Source organism: Bactrocera oleae, chromosome 6 (genome assembly GCF_042242935.1).
Source record: "Bactrocera oleae isolate idBacOlea1 chromosome 6, idBacOlea1, whole genome shotgun sequence".
Taxonomy (NCBI): domain Eukaryota; kingdom Metazoa; phylum Arthropoda; class Insecta; order Diptera; family Tephritidae; genus Bactrocera; species Bactrocera oleae.
The window spans coordinates 23,938,905-23,958,879 of record NC_091540.1 but is presented as its reverse complement, the minus strand read 5'-3'; the positions used below and the strand labels follow the sequence as shown (position 1 = coordinate 23,958,879).

The window sequence follows — 19,975 nt, the reverse complement described above, 5'->3', positions numbered from 1 at the left end:
AATTAGTAGAAAGAACTTTTAATAAGCTCATTAAGCATAAATAATTTTGGATTATACTTAAATAAATTATGTTTGCTTACCCGCTTGAATTTGAAAGAAAATATTCCCCAACTATCTGTACTCGCTTTGTAAACAACTTTCAGGCGATTACTTTGGATCCTTCTGTTTTCGGGTAATAGGTTTCCACAAGTTTTTTGTATAAGTTGATCTGTACTATCAATTGGCTTCCACACACTTAAAAATGTACCACTACAACTGAGATTAAATGTATCAAAAGCAAGATTTATTCCATAACTGTTATCTACTATAATTTGCCATACACATTCTGTATTTATACCAGAGACATCCGAATTAGACGGATATTTTATTTGGCCGCTATTACCGCGGAAGGTTCCTCCACATGAGGCGTCGTGAGTGTTATATGTGGCGGAAATATACTTCCTCGACCTTGTACTACTTGTATAAAAATGAATGTATAAGTGATTAGCCGTTGATGTTATTGTAATGGGAATTTGATCTATACGACACTCCTTTAAAATGTTAGTAGTGGAATTCTTTTGATCTGAAACAATAATACCATCCTCAATGCAGTCTCCTCGTTTAGTTTCAATATGTATTTCATCGAAGTTAAGAATAATCTTTTTCCCTGCCTGAACTTCAATATACCAGTTACAGTTCATATCAATGCTATACGGAGCGTTAGGTGATTTTATAATACCATAATTTGCTGTCATTTTATCCCCACAACCAATCCGTTTGTACTCCAGCCTAAAACCTTTCGCATGTTCAGAATAATCGGTAACAAATTTGACTTGAAACCGATTTCCTTCAGTTGTGATGGACTTATGAGAATTCGAACACAAATGCTGCTTCGATAGTACGTCATCGTTTCGCAAATCAATAACATCCACATAGTCGAAATCGCAACTTTCATCTCGAATTTCTACGTTTAAATGCGAAAATATCAATTGAAACTTATTGTTTTGACCGCCGTGTACGTCCCAAAAACAATTTAAGTTTGGCGGATAGTTGTCGGGGAAGTTAGGTGATTCGATTACTCCCTGTAAGTTGTCTAGTTTACCATTACAGTTAGTCTCATAATCGATAAAGAACTGCAGGCCATTCTCAACATTACTCTTATCGAAGTTATAAATTATTAAAGCCTGATTTGAAGTAGTTGTTAACTGTACAGCGCTACCAATGTTCGTACAACTGAATTTTAATCGGGGACTGTTTACAGTTTGTCCATCGTATACAGCTAAAACATTTTGGATGCATAAATTCGAGTCATCTCCGAAAACTGTGATATATACTGTTACTGTTGATCCTCTAGCTACAGTTACAGCCCAATCACAAGATACGGTTCCAGCATTTACATCAGAATTATGAGGAGAATGTATTGAGCCTGTGTACGAATTTAGTTTACCACCACAACCTGTTTCGGTTTGCTGCCATGTAATATAGAAGCCCTTATCGGATATATATGAGTCCGAAACAAAATGAAGATATAGGTAATTTGTAAAAGATGGTAAGCGTGCGGGTATTGTATTTCCGCAGAATTTCCCAATTAAAGGAGAGGTTGCACTTTTACCATTCCTACATAAAGAAAAAACAAAAAAAAAAAAACAAATAATTTACCATAAAAAATATATATAATAATAAATAATTAAAGACAAAATCAAAATATTCGTTACATTGAAGTTGAGTATATAAATATTTGTATGAATACCTATACAGAGGTAATATGTAAAATTATAGTTAGAACAGCATAGTTAAACTGTACTTTACATTAATTATTATTTTACGAATATAAATATAACTAGAAAGGAAGTTCTAAGTTCGGGTGTAACCGAGCATTCGTTTTCTTTCGGAGTTTGAAAAGATCTAAGCCAGTGAAATATTTTCATGTGTTGACAAAACTTTATATTAATGAATGTTGCGAAAGAATCGAACATGAATTAGTCATTGTTATACAACACATATTATAGGTCGTAGTCTCCCTTGATTATTTTTTGCTTCATATCCGGGATATTGGTACCAAAATTAACCTAGTTAACTCAAATAGGATATACATATGTGATATAAACTCTACCAAAGAGACTAAATCTGGAATCTAAGTAAAAAAGGAAATTAAAATGAATACAAAAACGAGTAAATTTATTATGTTTTAAAAAACGAGAATATGAACAAATTTCGTTCTCGTTTTTATTCCATCATGAATGAATTGTGAAAGAAAACAGCGAATCGTGCTACAAAAACAAACCGTAATAACTTTTTTCCTGTGTGAGTAATCGACTTAGTTTTTTTTATTTGGCAGGTTATTATATAATTTTTTTTTAAATGAATGCTTGGGATACCGAAAAAAGGATTTGGATATTGCATCGGAACCATGCCTGGCAATCCATCATTTCCGTCCAAAGAGAGTTCAGACGGGATTCTGGCGGCACTTCTCCGAGTATATGAGATTGGTAAACATGTTTGCCGAGTCTGGAAGTATCGCAAGAAAACCGTACCATCGAGATCCGTATGTTCGTGTTCAAGAAACAATCACGGCTGTTGCATCGTCAATTCAGGCAAAGCCAAGAGTTTTTACTTGCAACTTATCGGCGCTACTTGGAGTTAGCAGACGGTCATTACAACGGATAATTCATGATGACTTAAACCTGTTTCCGTACAAAGTTTAAATAATAAGCCCGGTTAAACCGAAATAAAAAGACAATAACTTGGTTTAATTACCTGTTTATGTCTGATAAGGCCCATTTAAAGAAATTCCACATTCCGCTGGACTCCAAGGTCACCTGACCTGACTGCGCCGGGTTCTGTTTTTATGGGGTTCTGTCAAGCAAGAGGTGTACAAAACAAAACCCAGAAATCTAACTGAATTGAAGCAGTCCATTAAATCCATAATTGTTGCAATGCCGACTTCAAACCTTTAGGTCGCAATAAAAAATTTTCTACAATAATTAGGTGTCGCACATGCGTGGCTGAACATGGACGTCATTTAGGGTTCATTTGTTTTAAAATAATTCATTATATAAAATAAAATAAAATTCGCTATACAATAAAAAATTAAATAAACGTAATTCATTAATTAAAAAAACGTTATTACGGTTTGGTTTTTGTAACACGATTCGTAACACTGTGTATTCAATTTTATACGTTCAGTTAATTTTCATAAGATGTCTTACATATTGACCGATATACTTGTATACGGTATAAGGCCAATTAGAAATTTACAAATCTTTTGTTAGGTATATGGGATATATATTTTTGGCATTAATTTATATTATTAACAGAAACAGATGCTCAGTGAGTTTCATTAAGGTACCTCACAAACCATCACAGAGATGCACCGTTAGGAGGAAAACACGCTCACTCAATTTAATTAAGATAACTCACATACTGGCCGATATATGGTGTACATAAACAGCCGGAAGGTCGAATATCTTTATATTAGGTATAGGGGGGTTAAGGAAATATTGACCCAATTCAACCCATTTAGGACATACAGATATACTATTATCAGGTAAGGATTCTTAGACATGGGGTTCACATTTCCGGTATTTGGACACAAATTGTTAATCTGAGATGCTATACCTTAAAGAGAATATTTGTGCAAAGTTGTATTCCGATATATTAATTGGTGCTTGATTTGTATACTGGGGGAAGTAGGCGTTGTTGCCGTCCGATTTCTCCCATTTTTACAGTGTCATAATGTCAAAATTATCCCAAGTACCAAATTTGGTTGTAATTTGGTTTGTGTAGGTCCGGAGATATGTGATTTCACCCAAATGTGGGTTGTTCTTGCGCTATTCTAGGTGTAAAATTGTATGTCTCTAACACATTTAGTTATTGAATTATCGCACTTTTATTAGTTTTAATCCAAACCGTTACATGGGGAGTGGGCGTGGTTATCATTCGATTTTACCTAATTTCACGCTGTCGCAAAAGGTATCAAAATGAATTGTCCTTTGCGAATTTGGGTGATACAACTTAAATGGCTTGGGAGATATATAAACTAAACCTATTAGGGGGCGAGGACACTTTTTCAAAAACTTTCAAACCGCAGGTGCTATTTGCTATTGCGATTCGTTGTACCAAATTACAGTTTCGGTGCTTAATGTGAAGCTTAGTTATGGCAATTTATAAGTTCTCAATTAATATCATTTTGTGAGCGTGGCAGTAGTCGGATTACGCCCATCGACGAACTCGTCGGAACACGTGAATCAATTTTCAATACGATATCTCAATTTTTCCTTAAGTTACACCTTGCAAGAACGAACCATCAAGAGCGTCGGATTTTCGGTGAATGGGCAGTAAACGAGATGGCCACGGATCAAGATTTTCACAAGAAACTTTTGTTGAGCAATGATACTTACTTTTGGTTGAATAGGAACGTTAATAAACAAAATTTTGAGTGATTATAATCCACAAGCCATTGTTTAGACGCCATCGCATGTTTGGTATGCTCTATGAGCAGAAGGAATCATTGGTCCATATTTTTTCAAAAATACAGCCGGCCTTTATGATGATGTGGACAACCTTTGGTTCCAACATGACGGCGCTACATACCATACAGCCAACAAAACAATCAACTTATTGAAGGAAACTTTTGATGAGGGCATTATCCCGCGTCGTGGGTTGGCTCCAATGTCGTGCATTTAACACCACTAGACTATTTGTGGGGTTTTCTGAAGTCGCTTATCTACGCAGATACGTCCGTGACGATTGACGCTTTTACAGATTAGTTCTAAAACGCATCGAATTTATTTTTGTCACCCTTAACAAACTCTTGGGCGATATATCTATGAGCTTCCATGCATAATTTTAGCACTTAAATTTACCTTTAGTATGTGTGCGCACACAAAATTCACACAATTGATTTGAAGTGAATAATAAACGAATATTGTTTGTGAATTCGTTTTCATAACATACATTTCCACTCGGATTTCATTTACTGATCATATATAATATATCACTACATCAGGTTAAGCATACTCAAGAACGAGGTATAAAGTGGGCTAGAACACGATAATCGTTATATGTATATGTATAGTATATGAGAGCTGAGCTAATTCGTGAACCGACCTCACCTATTGACCAATATATGTACGTATAAGTTATGATGATCAAATGGATCCTTACGTTAGTTATGTGGGAGATAGGGCAAGTTTTCCATCGATTTTTTCGATTTTTGCCACAAAGATATACCCAGAGATTCTCGCTCTTTCAATTTTAATGAGGTATCTCATATAGTGACGGTTATATGCGGTGTAAAGTGAACTGTAGTTCGAAAATCGTCATATTAGGGATATGGGGTATACGGAAAGTATTAACCGCGTTTAACCTATTTTGGACAGACATGCTTACTATTATCAAGGAACGATTGTCTCCGAATTTCATCAATAACATACATCTCCCAGTTTGACCTATATTTTCGGCAAAAAGCTGTCCATAGGCCCTGGGGTCCACATATTCGGTATCAAGGGGCTTGAATAGTTGTAGTCCGATTTTGACATATGTTCCTATAAACGCTATATATATCTCTGACGCAGTTATTATCAGCAAATTTGGTTGATATATCGTTACTAATTTGTGGGGACATGAGCATTAACCTTTTTAGTTCAGACGGACGGGTAGATAGTCACCCGGATTTCAACTCGTCTCGTCATCCTAATCGTTAAAATATGTATACATATATGTATAACTCCATATATTTATCGATTAGTTTTAGGTTTTACAAGCTACCGCTAGAAGAACAAACCTATAGTACTCTGAGTATCATTTTGCGAGAGGGTGAAAATGATTGTAATCCATATTGAATTTATTTGCACCATTTTTAATATAATTATATAAAATTGCAAGTGTATAAAATGTTGAGTTACATCCAAACTTGACTTCTTCTTTGATGTCACTGTCTTTGGTGTCACTGAGGTGGATTTTGTATTGTGCCTATATATCGGTGAAAATGAAAGTTATTTTAATAAAATATGGTTACAATGAGTCGCTTAGTCTGTTCTTGTTGGACACCGGTTGGTTTATTTTGAGATAATTTAACGATTGGTGCAAAACGAAAAATATCGATAGCTCTGCCGATAATTTGAAAGCGCCACTCTTTTTGTAAGCAACGGGTGGGAATTCCCTTTTCTTTAAGAAAGTAAAACGCTCAAAAAAAGAACAACGTTTTCTATACCATATATTCGTGGCATGGTAAGTTGTCGTTATCAAACAAATTGGATCATCCTAAGAAATCTATACGTGTTGACGGGCTGAAGAAACTCTCCCCATTTTAAAATTTTCCGGGTAATAGGGTGTTATTCTTTACCCAGGGAGTTATCACTATATCATGTTAATTGAAAAAATGCTTTTAAATGATCACAATTCTATTATTTCTCAGTTTTTATTTTCTGCTGATAGTTTTACTTAGTACTTTACTATTAGGACTTTCCTCGTACACAGGGTTGCATTTGGTAAGACAAAGTCAATTAAAGCTTTCATTCCAATCTATTGGGATAAAATAAAATGCCTCGGTATATCGAAAGTATTTACACTCATACATATTGTATGCATGTATTATATGTGAATATGTTAAATACATATAGTATATATATATTTTAAATGGATATAATTACCTGATCTCTAGATAATCATCATTACAAATTTTTGATGTTGTTTCTACACTGAAATTTTGTACAACAAGTTCAATTTTGTGACCTATTGGAGCACTAATGATCCATGTACAATTCATTGAATCATCGTAATTTCTTGGCCATGATGGTGTTTTGAGAATTCCGTATCTCGCTGTAAAATTCCCGTCACAAGCTGAAAAATTTATTAATAAATTTAGTTTTATTTATGTATATCTACAAATTGATTCTTGATTTTCATAAATTATTTTAATACCCTGAACAGGGTATATTAAGTTTGCCACGAAATTTGTAACACCCAGAAGGAAACGTCGGACACCCTATAAAATATATAATATATAATATATATAAGTGATCAGCATGATGAGCTGAGTTGATTTAGCCATGTCCGTCTGTCCGTCCGTCCGTCTGTATATATGCAAACTAGTGCCTCAGTTTTTAAGCTATCGATCTGAAATTTTGTACCTGTCCTTTGCTCACTAAGAAGCTGCTCATTTGTCGGAACGGCCGATATCGGACCACTATAGCATAGATCTGCCATACAAACTGAACAATCAGAAGCAAGTCCTTGTGTGGGAAACTTTTTTATTTGACGTAATATCTTCACGAAATTTGGCATGAGTTATTTTCTAAGGTAGCAATGTAATTCCCGAAGAAATTGTTTTGATCGGATGACTATAGCATATAGCTGTCATACAAACTGAACTTGATTCCAGTGCTTGTATGGAAAACTCTTTCATTTGACGAGGTATCTTCACTAAATTAGGCATGAGTTATTTTCTAATTCAAGAATATATTCTCCGAAGAAATTATTTAGATCGGATCCCTATGTCATATAGCTATCATATAAACTGATCGATCGGAGTAAAGTATTTATTTTTTATTGCCGATTCACGAAATTAGATCTGAATCAAGTTATTGTAAGGAACCTTTGTATCTGTGAAGGGTATTATAGCTTCGATGCAACCGAAGTTAACGTTTTTTCTTGTTAATTTTATAAGACGTACTATTTGTGTGCCGTTCTGTAGTTTCAGATATAAATTACACGTAAAAAAATCAGTTTAAGATAAAATAATTTGCATTGCGGATTTTTCTAGATCATAAAATTTTCTTAACAACTTTGAATGCACACCCACACCTTTAAAAATTAAGCAAAATATTTTTTCTTACAGGATATTTTTTCTAGCATATAGGCTCATTTTAACCAATGAATTCGGTCGAGTAATTTTTAGCTTACCTTAATATTTATGTATAAATATTCTAATTGATTAGCGCTTACCTGCGTTGTTATCAATTGCTTTAAAATTGGCAATAAGATTGACAAGGGATCGTATCTTGCGGTTTATGTGAAGGATAACAGTAATAGTCTTCGCATGGAATGATTCACTTAAAATTTTTGTTTGCTGGCAAAAGCTAAAATATGCACATATTTGTACTTCGATTTTATTTATAATTGTAAAATACCATAAATTTACCTGATCAAAAGTTGACTTTCAGTGGAAGTATCATTGGAATAAATATCAATATCTGCATCACCTGGATCACATTTGAATATATTCCAATGTGAAAAACGTACATTCAGTTGAATGTGTTTTCCTTGTGGTACTTCGATCACCCATTCACAATCCTGTGCCGCCTGTTGTGTTGTTGCCATATGATGGAATTGGCCACTGTCTCCAGTTAAAATGCCTCCGCAATTCAATTTCTCAAAATGATATTCAATGCGTATTCCTCTCCCTTTTTGTTTATTGGTTCCACCATGAAAAACTATACGCAAAACATTTTTTTCTGATACCAGATGGAGAAATGTGCCTTCATAATAACGACGTTTGTTGTTATTCGACAAATAAACCTGTTAAAAAAAATGTATTTGTAATATGTAATGGTAGTTCGTCTCAATATAATTTACATCAACAAATGTTTCGTCTTCGCAAAAAGTTGTAGTATTACTAAAAAAGGATGGAGAAACGTCGTCTAACTCCAGCTGTGCATAATTTTTGCTTATCGAAAAGTCCGTAAAATTAATGTGTACAACGGAGTTTACTGGCCCTCGTATTATAAAAGTACATTCCATGTGCTCATAATAAGGATTTGGATAGTTTGGTGTTGTAAAAAAGTCTCCGTCAGTGCTTACAAATTCATCATTGCAAACTTAAATAAATAAATTATTAGTTCATAAACCCCGCAGATATTTCTCTATACATATATAATATATATACATGTTAGAAGTTTTATTTTTGTCCATACCCCTTTTATATTGCACTTCGAAGCTCTTTGGCAAACTGAATGATGGTAAAAGGTATTCATAACGTATCAACACCATATTGCCGCTGGATGTTAGTGGTTCAATACCTTCCTGATTGCCGCAAAGACGATTGAGAAGATTGGCTTCATCTGTATTTCCATCGAAGATCTGTCAATAAGCAGGTAATTATGATTTTTAATTATTTTTTTGCATTCTTTTTAAAAGGAAATTTAGCAAATATTCATAGGTATGTTTGTGTGTATGGTATACTTACTTCTACTTTTTGTATGTAACAACCTTCAGATTTAACAAGGTCGATATTTGTAAGATCTAGCTGAATTTTTGTACCAATTGGTTGTTGTACTAGATACGAACAAATGCGGCCGTTAATATAGCCGGCAATTACGCCTGAAGGCTCCGTAAATATGCCGCCACAGTTAGGTGCAGACGGTACAACTTCATAATGCAACTGAAATGAGCTATCTGTTCCGAAAGTATCCGTATGAAATTGTAGTTGGATGACGTTAGAAGAAGAGTGCAAAGGTTCTACCAGAGATGGTTCACATACTGATCTTAATAACAAATCCGAATCATATATCTACAGTGGGATAACCCAATCAATTATATTTCTGACAGTGAACATAACTAGTACATACTTACAAGCACTTTGTCTCTGGTGCAGATATTATCTCTTGTACTACCTAAATTAATTTCGAAAAATCGTAAAAGGAATCGGTATCCGTATGGCGCATTCAATTTCCATTCACACTCCCGATTAGGTGGCGTATTCCCTGGATAACCCGGCGATCGTATTATTCCATTTTCTTCTGGTTTGAGATTAATCACTTCTCCGCAAATATAATTCATAGAGTTCCAAGTTAAATTGAAACCTGCGCCAGTCGTTTCATTATCAGAACTAAACCAGAAAAACAGCGCATTTTGCGAAGTTTGTATTATTCCGCCCAGAGGCAAAGCACTTCCACAAAAGCGTCCAATCAATCGTGAAGCTAAGGAACGACCATCATGTAACTGAAGCCAATCTTTGTTGCAATCAGTAGCTGGTTCCAAATCAAACCTACTAAAGGTGACATTCAATATTTGAGAAATATTGGTACGTATTATCCAGGCACATCGTTCATTTGGCAAGTAATTCCCATCATTAGGAGGGTAAGATAACACTCCCGAACGTTGCTGTATTATGGATCCACAAATACTTCTTACTATCTGGCAATATGGACCGGTGGTTCCACGTGGGCAGGAACATCGGTACTTATTATTTAGCAGAAGAGTACATGTGCCACCATTTTGACATGGACTAGATTGACATGCATCGGGTTTATCGCATATGGGACCCATGAAGCCCGGTTCACAAAAGCATAGTGTACCGCTTCCCACTACTTCACAAGTTGCATTATTCTACTTTAAAAAAAGTTCTGTGTTGTTAAATTTGCCAGAGTATAATCGAGACTAAGGCGAAAAAAAAAACATATTGACTTAAGTTAAAGTTCATTTGGGTTTTGCGAATACTGATTCATTCAAAAAATAATAAGTAAGTTTTTGTAATTAAGGATACACTGAGTGAATCACCAGAAGATCTGTACTACGAATTTATGTTATTGGTAAATTTAACAAAATTTAAAATTGTGCGAGATTTTCACCAGTATTCTTATCAGCCTATAACCAAAAATTTCTTAATAATCAAATTTACTGTCCATGTGTTCAAGAAATTAATGTTAAGCGCTTGAGTCTCGGTTATAATTTTACGATATGTGTCTTTATACAAACCTGACATGAATGATTTGTACAAGGATCAGTTAATGACTGTAAACTGCAACCAGCATACCCAAATCCATGACCATACATGCCTGGTGGGCAGGTACAGACAACTGTATTGGAAATATATTCACACTTAGCTCCAGTATAGCATATGTTTTTGGATTCACAACTTTCTGGGGCAGTGTTTTCACATATTTTTCCATCACCTTTCCAATCCACTGGACAATTACCGCAGTGATAAGATCCCTATTAAAAAAATAGTAAACTTGTATTATATATTTTTCTAAATAAAATTAACATCAAAAACTATTTCTAGTTTTCAAACCAAATTCTGTAATTCATTTGTTGATACACACAATTCCTAAGTGGCCAGATAATCTGTTATAACACAGTTAACAATAAATATCGAAAGAAAAATTTTGAAAATGGGTAGTGTGAGAGTTGCTCCTAGAGTTTCATGAATATCTTTCAGAAACTGTTATCTTTGCAAAGCTTGGTGAAAATATTGTACATCACCTCCTTTTGCTACCTCTGAATAAATCGGGTAATAACCATAGCCACTGCACAAGCCTATAACGGCATACCTGAAGCCTACAAAAAGTGCAGTAACTCTATAACAATCATGCCAGAAACATAAATCTAAGGGGGGTATTATTTATATTTATGCTAAGACAATTTTGACCGAATAATGTCCCTCGGTAAAAAAGGCTCCATATATTTAATGAATATTATATGATTTGTAAACTTCCGTTTGTCTTTATATAGAATATGTCAGTGAAAATGTTGGACGTCTTAGAAAAGCTAAGTGAACGTAACTCGAATATACGGGAATGGCAAAAATGAATGCAATGCGTTCAGACGTTCCTCTAACCCCAATATACTCTATATAATGATTTCTAACTTTAAACCATTCATATTTATGGGTTAATATATGTGATAGCTCAATGACATTAATGGGATATGTTTTCCCAAACTTAATGTGGTTTGGGTGGAGTCGGCCATTAACTTGTTCCAATGTTGGACGATTTTTTATTTAGTTACATTTAAAATATTGAAGGTGGACTAAAGTTACCTCTGTATTAATACATGAAACTTTCGGCTGAATGCTGCATCCACCGTTATCAGTAAAGCATTCATTAATATCTGAGCAAACTAGTCCATTCCCAGTGTAGCCAATGGGACATGGAGCACATTTGAAGCTACCCGGTAAATTGATGCATTCACTATGGCAGGGATTAGTTACTTTTTCACATTCGTTTATGTCTATATCACAGGCGGCTTCCGGAATTACTTTATTCTTAGTCCAGCCCTGATCACAGATGCATGTGTAGCTAGCATCGTTGTTTGCATAAACGCATGTTCCATGACCACATAATTCTTCATTGCCAGATTCCTCACAAACTGCCTTACGAATCCGGCAATGCGCGCCATAAAATCCGTTGCGACAAGAGCAACTAAATTAAGAATATTCATAAACATATAATATATTTTATTACTAATCATTTTAACTTAACATATTACCTAAAAGTTCCCAAAGTATTGATACAGTCTCCGTTATTTTGGCAGCCCAAATCGGTACCCGCAAACAAATAGCACTCATCCACATCCTCTTCGCATGTTTTCCCCTTAATAAAAAGAAAATAGCAATTTGTTTGGAATTAGATATTATATACAAAAACGTTTTCGACAGCACATCCGGAGGCAGTTATTTGAATAATACTGATATTATTGAACTCTTAATAAATTATGAGTGTTTTTTAATATCTACTCCTCCATATTGAGAATTAGTCGTTTCATTATCAGAACTAAGCCAGAAAAACAAAGCATTTTGCGAAATTTGTATATTACCGCTCAGAGACAAAGCATTTCCACAAAAGCGTCCAATCATTCGTAAAGCTAAGGAACGGCTATCATGTAACTGAAGCCAATCTTTATGGCAATCAGTAGCTGGTTCGAAATCAAATCTACTGAAAATGGCCCTTATTATTTAAGAATAGCGGTACGTATTATCCAAGCACATCGTTCATTTGGCAAGTAATTCCCATCATTAGGACGGTAAGATAACACTCCCGAACGTTGTTGTATAATGGATCCACAAATAATTCTAAATATTTCGCAATATGGACCGATGGTTCGCGGGTAAGAGGATCGGTACTGTGAGAACTAAATATCCATACGGAATTTAGCCCACGCAACGCATGACGATGCACCCTGTTAAATAAATACAACACTGCGAGTATACAAGTTCTCATACACAACAGTTAAACAACTCCACGTAAACAACACAACAAGTATTGTGCTGCAACGGCAAAACCACGCGACTCCTAGCAACACACGCCATCCTAAAACAACATGTTGCAAACAGGCGAGCAAGCAACACACGGCTTGGCGGAAATCAAGCAAGCCGATCCGATCAGTCAGTCAGCACAGGGCTGTAACAGCGATCAGACGCATGGCACTAGACTCAGCAGTGAGTCGATCCTCTGGCTAGTCCTAGTGCCTTAAGTTGTGAACGCCGTTCGTAAAGGAGGAGCTCGGTAGTGAGTTGATCCTCTGACCGACTCAACCCTTAACTTTAGGTCGCCAACACAGTCTCCTGTGGCCCGGTGTTATTTTTCACGGCTATACACGAGCTGCGAAAGAATCGCCATCGAAACTTACACGAGTAGCAGCACATCGTCGTCTAAGCCTACACGAGCGCCTGCAGAAACATCTGGGCGTCGTCGTCGTAGCACCCACGAGTGCCAACTTATGCAGCAGGACATCGTCGTCTAAGTGCCGTTTCACACAGGGACTCAAAAGAGTCTCATACCAGTTTATTGTGGGCGAGGGGACGACGAGGAAAGACGAAGGGCGCTTTGTGTTCTTGTTTGTAACAGCTCGCTGCTACCCTTTTCAGCATTCCTTTTCACTTTCAAATTCTTTGAATGGTTGCAACAGCGCTCGGTTTCAAATGAATTCGATCGCAAATTTGAGTTCTGTTATCTATTTTTGTATGTAATATGCAAATACGTATGCATAGAATAATAGAAATATTATGACAAATTGTAAATAAGGAGAAAATTAAGATATAGATTATGGAGTAAAGAAATTATGAATTTTTAATACGGAGTAAAGAAATTATGAGTTTTTAATACTTAAAGATTAGGAAATTCCTATTATAAATTTGGCCTTGAAAATATTAGTAGCGGATATTCAATACATTGTTGTGGATTAGGAAATTCCCGTCTTTAGTATTTCTTTGAAACTATTTAGCGGGTAGGTACTTGTATTATGCATATTGTTCTACCATATTCATGGTAATCCATTGCAAGCAAAATGTGTGACCATCATCTCAACATACAAATGAAATACGCAGTACGCAGTGTTGCGCAGTCGAACCGCACAAATATTTACGAAAATTTTGTGAAAAGGAATGCAGAAAAACTAGACTCGAGTTGCTGGACTCTTTTTGACCGTGTGAATGCCCAGAGCGACACCAAAAGAAAATTTGAAAAACATCAGACTCTTTTGAATCCCAATGTGAAACGGCACTAAGCCTACACGAGCGCCGGCAGAAACATCCGAGCGTCATCGTCGTAGCACCCACGAGCATCAACGCACGCAGCAGCACATCGTCACCTAAGCCTACACCAGCGCCGGCAGAAACATCCGAGCCATAGCGCTATCATCGGGTGACGCCACTACAACGCGGAAGACAACATTTTGTACGGTTAAGTAAACGCAGGAGAAATTGTAGATGTACGGAAATTTAATAAAATACGATTTGTAAAAAGAGCCCCACAGTTTACAAATTTATTGTAACGAACCCTGGACACGGCGAGTATACCTCGGCAAATCTCAAGAAGCAGGGGCAGCAAAAAAGCTTCGTTACAATACTTATTATTTAGCAGAAGAGTACATTTGCCACTATTTTGACATGAACTAGATTGACATTCATAAAATAATTATTAAGTTTTTGTAATTAAGGATACACTGATTCTTTACTACGAATTTTTGTTATAGGTAAATTTCACCAAATTTCAAATTGCGCGAAATTTTCTCCAATGTTCTTATCAGCCTATAACCAAAACTCTTAATAATCAAATTTACTGCCAATCTGTTGAAGAAATTAATATTAAACGCTTGAGTCTCGGTTATAATTTTACGACATGTGCCTTATACAAGCCTGAGATGAATAATTCGTACAAGGATCGGTTATTTAAGTAAGCTTCCATTTCCAACTGAATTCCTCATAAATTATGAGCGTTTTTAAATATTTACTCCTCCATTTTGAGGATTAATAAGTTTCTATCGACAAACACCATGAAATTTGGGAATATTCGTTTGGTCGATATTTTTGTACTCTAGCAACATGTTGCTCAGACTATTACAGTTCTGTTATTATTATGGTTGCGCGGTATGTAAAGATTTCACTATGATAACGTCATCATAAGTGAACAGTACAGTGAGTATAAGTATAAGAAAATGAAGAGTACTTGATGACTACGCCGGAAGTGATCATCAATACATTTCATTCCAAACATCAACATATAATTTCCCAGAATAAGAGAGAAGAATAACCAGCACACGAAAATCGAACAATTTAAAACTTCCCACCACACGCCTGATCTCAGAAATAGGCACCTACACTTCAGTACAAAGTTCTCTTTCAAATGTTACCGAGACGTTACAACAACAACAAGTTTATGCCAAAATTAAAAGCAAAGCAACGGAAACCTACTGCATACTGGTGGACAGAAAACATCAGAGAATGAGTATACACCAGAAAACTGCAACGAGTAATACAGTTTTGATCATACTCGACTACTGATGCGTTACCAGGGAAGGTAGACTAACTATTAATAAGCCTATTAAATAAGTATTTTTCACGCAAGTTACGCAGAGATTTTACATCTTTGTGCTAAATAGTAGCGAATAAATTAGAAAATGGTTAATTTCCTACCCGGCGTTTTTCAGCTTTGTTAGCCGTTCAATTAAGCATCATATAAAATTTGATTTGTCCCTTCTCGTTATTTTACGTTCTCTGGTTTAATGACACAAATGTGTGAAATCGGCCAACGAATTACGCATTATATTTATAATTTATTATTATTAAGCAGACTATATGTCGAATATAGCAATCAATGTGTGAATTATCTTCATAAAATTGGATGGTAGAATTTTTCTTCATGTACTTATTATATAACATTTATGCTCTTTGGTTGAGTTTGTATCGCATATGTATATATATGTATATCTTATGTGGGTTAATTAGGTAAGTTTTAAGATAAATAATACTATCTAAAGTGGAATATAGAGGTTAGGGAAAGTTTTGACCGGATTTCACCCATTTTTAACACAAGAATATACAATTATCAGGAAAAGATTATCTCTGAATTTCAATAATACAATATTATATATCTAACAGCTTTACCGATATTTTCGGTAAAAATACCCTAGATGCATCGAAGATCACATATTCGGTAACTTAAGTCCCCAATTATGGTCCGAATTGGACTATTTTTGGTGAGATCAGGCTATACCACTATATACTATATCAGACTATATGTGCAAGGTTTTAACAGTAATTTTGGAGATTAATTTATATATTGTAAATAAAAAGAATCACATGAACTTTACAATTGTGATATAGTATATATGTACATAGATATTCGAAGTAGACCATTTTCGCAATGTACCCTAAGATTGTTGAAATAATCCTGAGATGTGATTTTACACCGATTCCAGCATCTTGGTTGTAAAATTTGATGCTTCTAACATATTTATCTAGTGGGTTATACATTTTAACGTAAGCGCTATATAGGGTTGGACGTGGTAATCATCCGAATTCATCCACTTTCAGATAGTATGGGAATATGCTGAGAGGATACTTTAAGCCTATTAGGGACATGGCCACGCCCACTTTATAAAAGGTTTTAAGCAACATACTTTCTGCACTTTGACCGGCCTTGGGTGTCAGTGAATACATGTTCTAAGTTTTATCAATGTATGTAAATCTTTACTCAAGTTATCGCTTGCACACACAGACGGACAGAATCATTTATATGTATGTACATATACGAGTATATCTTTATATCTACAATATATCGTTAATCACTGCATGACGCCCACTTTTCCGTGCACATGTGTGCGCGTACTGGTATACATATTTGTCTATATATAGCTCACAAATCAGTCAACTGATAAAACCCACAGTTGCCAACTTAGTGCTTAGTGCCGTTTTTAGTGCTTTTTATCTGAACTCATAGATAGTTAATTAGGAGAAATATTCATTTAATTCAGTGGCATCATACTGAATCTACTTCAGAATTCTGGATTCAAGTTTAGATGTATAAAGACTCAGTTTGTCTGAATCCTTTTGAAAATTTGGCAAATTTCGCCATGAGGTTCTAGTTATTACCATACTCAATTGCAGAAGTTGAACGTGTGTTTAGCGCAATGAATGTTTTTAAAAATATAATTCTAAATTTCCGTTTGTCTCTTTTTTCGGTTAATGCATTGCTACAAATTGTTGTTGCGACAATTATAATATACCAGATGATGCAGTCTTTCCCATCGATAGCAGACTCATGATCCGAATTCGACATATGACTTTGAGTAAATTTTATGGCCAAAATTTAAACTGATGAGGAAATATACTTTCGAATGAATTTTTGATATATGTATGATGATATATGTGTGTAGAGGCTAATTTTTATACAATTTGTTATGAATGAATAAATTTTGTAATATAGTATATCATTAAGAAGTAGAAGTACTGAATTGTTTAATTCTATAAATGTTTAAAGGTTATTCAAGAACTATGAGTGAAAAAGTCTTGGGTTAATAAATCATAGAATCTGTACATTACATCGCATACTAACTACAAAAGACTCACAAATAAAAAATTTCAATTTTTATCAATATATAATCGAGAAATTACATTGTCATCACTATTTTACTTAACCCTTAAACGCCTGGCGGTTCCTCCAGGAACCAATCGCTATTTTCATGTATAAACACTTTAAAATATTACATCACGTGACATGTGGCTTTGATATAACATGTTTCTTAACTTTTAGTTTAGTCGCCTTTAGACTTGAGTAATTTTACTTTGAAAACATAATTTTAAGGAAAATTTTGAACTTTCAAGTGAGTAAAGCGAAAGTTATAGTAATTACGTACGAAAATTTATTGCATAAATTGTGGTATATCTCTAATAACTAATGTATCTTTTATCAGTCTACTAATAATTATAATAAAATTTCAATAAAATATAAATTTTTGAAAAAATATATACTAAAAATGAAATAAATAAAATTTCAATAAAATATAAATTTTTGAAAAAATATATACTAAAAATGAGAATCTTGAGAAACCACTAAAAATACCAACGAATAAAACACCCTGTAAAATCCTAAAGATATAACACAAATCAAAACTTTGAATGAATCGGAAGTTTTAGGCTTTTAAGGGTACTGGGAAATCACCGTGAGATCTACTTTTGGTTAATTTAAAGAAGATATTATGCATAATGGAGGACGATTTGACTGTAAAAATTATTAAAAAATATAAACAGGAACATTCTACGAATTGTGGCTCTCTTGTATTTAGTGTGCGACATGTACGTTTATTTCTACTTTTTTAAAATAAAATATGTTATGACAACCAATTTTTTCTTTCAAAAAAATTTAGTGCTCTTTCTAAATTTTGAGAGAAGGGAGATATTAAAATCAGAGGTGACCAAAAGTTTAACTTCAGGGCCATACACCAACAACGTCAAGTACTCTAGCTTTAATAGAATCGACACAGTCCTTGCATAAACTATTCTACTGAAATTTGGTAGCTTCCTACGAAAATTGGCAAATCGGCAAACAGTCAAACTTATGCAAGTTTTTATAAAAATTATTGGAAGCCATAACCTTAACTTATTTCGATTTGTGAGAATACTTAATAATTAGTTTAAAGAAAAAAATAGCTAACTCCTTATGTATGTAAGTAATTCCGTACAAATCTTCTACTGAAACTTAAAACAGATTACATATAAAAGTTTCTGAAATCAAACGTATACCAATTATAGAACGATTTTCTTATAAGCAATTGTGATTACACCAGTTTTTCTCCACAATCCAAGCAAAATTACTGTTTCCTACATTTTGAAGTGGTATGAGACTGGTAGCTAGGTGTGAATATAAGCATGTATTTGATAATATGATTATCGTGGTATTTCTAATATTAATACAAATTCACAATAAGTATTCAATTATAATTACACGTTAGGTACAAATTTCGAAATTCACAATTCAATTAATGCGTTACTGCTATCCTATAATATCTAAATATTACTTACAGTCCACCCATTTGGACATTCACAGTAAAAGTTATTGTAGCCATCGTAACAGGTACCGCCATTTTTGCATTTCGTACCATTGTCACTCTTATCTTCGCATTCGTTTTTTAGAACAATGTTTTCGATTTGTGCGATTCGAGCTTGAGCCCTTTGTACACGCCCCGAACTACGGCGTATATTGATTAACAGACCTCGACCCCGTGTCCGATTTTGCAAGACGGCGTAACGTACGCCAAGCGATTGCAAATCTGATTTGAATGTAGCTAATAATGAACGAAGCGTTTCTGAAGTTAACACATCTTCGTTATGAGCCGGCCCGAGTTGCGTCCTTCTCTTTTTTACCTTATTTAGAATATTCACTGAGTTAAGAAAAATACCTCCTTCACCTTTTAGGCGAAGTGTGATGTTTCGATAAGGTGCAGCACGAAATATCAATTTTCCGTCAACGGCCTTAATTTGAGGTTGTTCAATGAATTCACCACTAACGGTGATAAATATTTTCACAACTATTAACAACGCTATGAAACACTTTCTAATGTTCATTTTTACTCGATTCTCAAGCCGACCATTTAAAAAACTAAACAGAATTTATGATTGAGGTCTGTATTTATACCAAGCGACGAAAAATGAAAAAGGGGCGTTATTATAAAATGATTTAATTTGTCGCTTTTATTTACATATATACATATAAATGCATGTGTATATATGTACTTTTATTTATAGTATATATTACATGCGGCGGGGTATTTAAATTAGAATCATCTAAAATGGATATATATAAATCAAATATTTATATACATAATTAACCATACATAGATAGACAGTAATAAGTAATAGTAAGTGAAAACACATTGTACACTATAATTCATATATTGTATAATTGACCCCTCAAACAGAAATCTATAAAATGCTATAACTAAGCTCCGAATTAAGTGAGTGGTACCTCCCAATTAGGGAAATAAATTTTACAGCCGA

The 19,975-nt window shown here is 34.5% G+C and overlaps 1 protein-coding gene across 1 annotated transcript in view; it reads right to left on the bottom strand.

Annotated features, from left to right (window-relative positions):
• Positions 1-19,556, bottom strand: part of Cubn2 (Cubilin 2) — a 40,684-nt gene extending 21,128 nt beyond the window's left edge. The window contains exons 1-12 of the mRNA XM_014238292.3: positions 19,001-19,556; positions 12,190-12,293; positions 11,741-12,122; positions 10,678-10,914; positions 9,553-10,308; positions 9,167-9,490; positions 8,895-9,060; positions 8,557-8,798; positions 8,123-8,499; positions 7,927-8,060; positions 6,633-6,822; positions 81-1,596 (exon numbers count right to left, since the gene is read on the bottom strand). Of these exons, the coding sequence (XP_014093767.2) occupies positions 81-1,596; positions 6,633-6,822; positions 7,927-8,060; positions 8,123-8,499; positions 8,557-8,798; positions 8,895-9,060; positions 9,167-9,490; positions 9,553-10,308; positions 10,678-10,914; positions 11,741-12,122; positions 12,190-12,293; positions 19,001-19,543 (4,971 nt within the window). The 5' untranslated portion in view covers positions 19,544-19,556. The remainder of the gene's footprint in view (positions 1-80; positions 1,597-6,632; positions 6,823-7,926; positions 8,061-8,122; positions 8,500-8,556; positions 8,799-8,894; positions 9,061-9,166; positions 9,491-9,552; positions 10,309-10,677; positions 10,915-11,740; positions 12,123-12,189; positions 12,294-19,000) is intronic.
• Between the last annotated feature and the right edge of the window lie 419 nt (positions 19,557-19,975).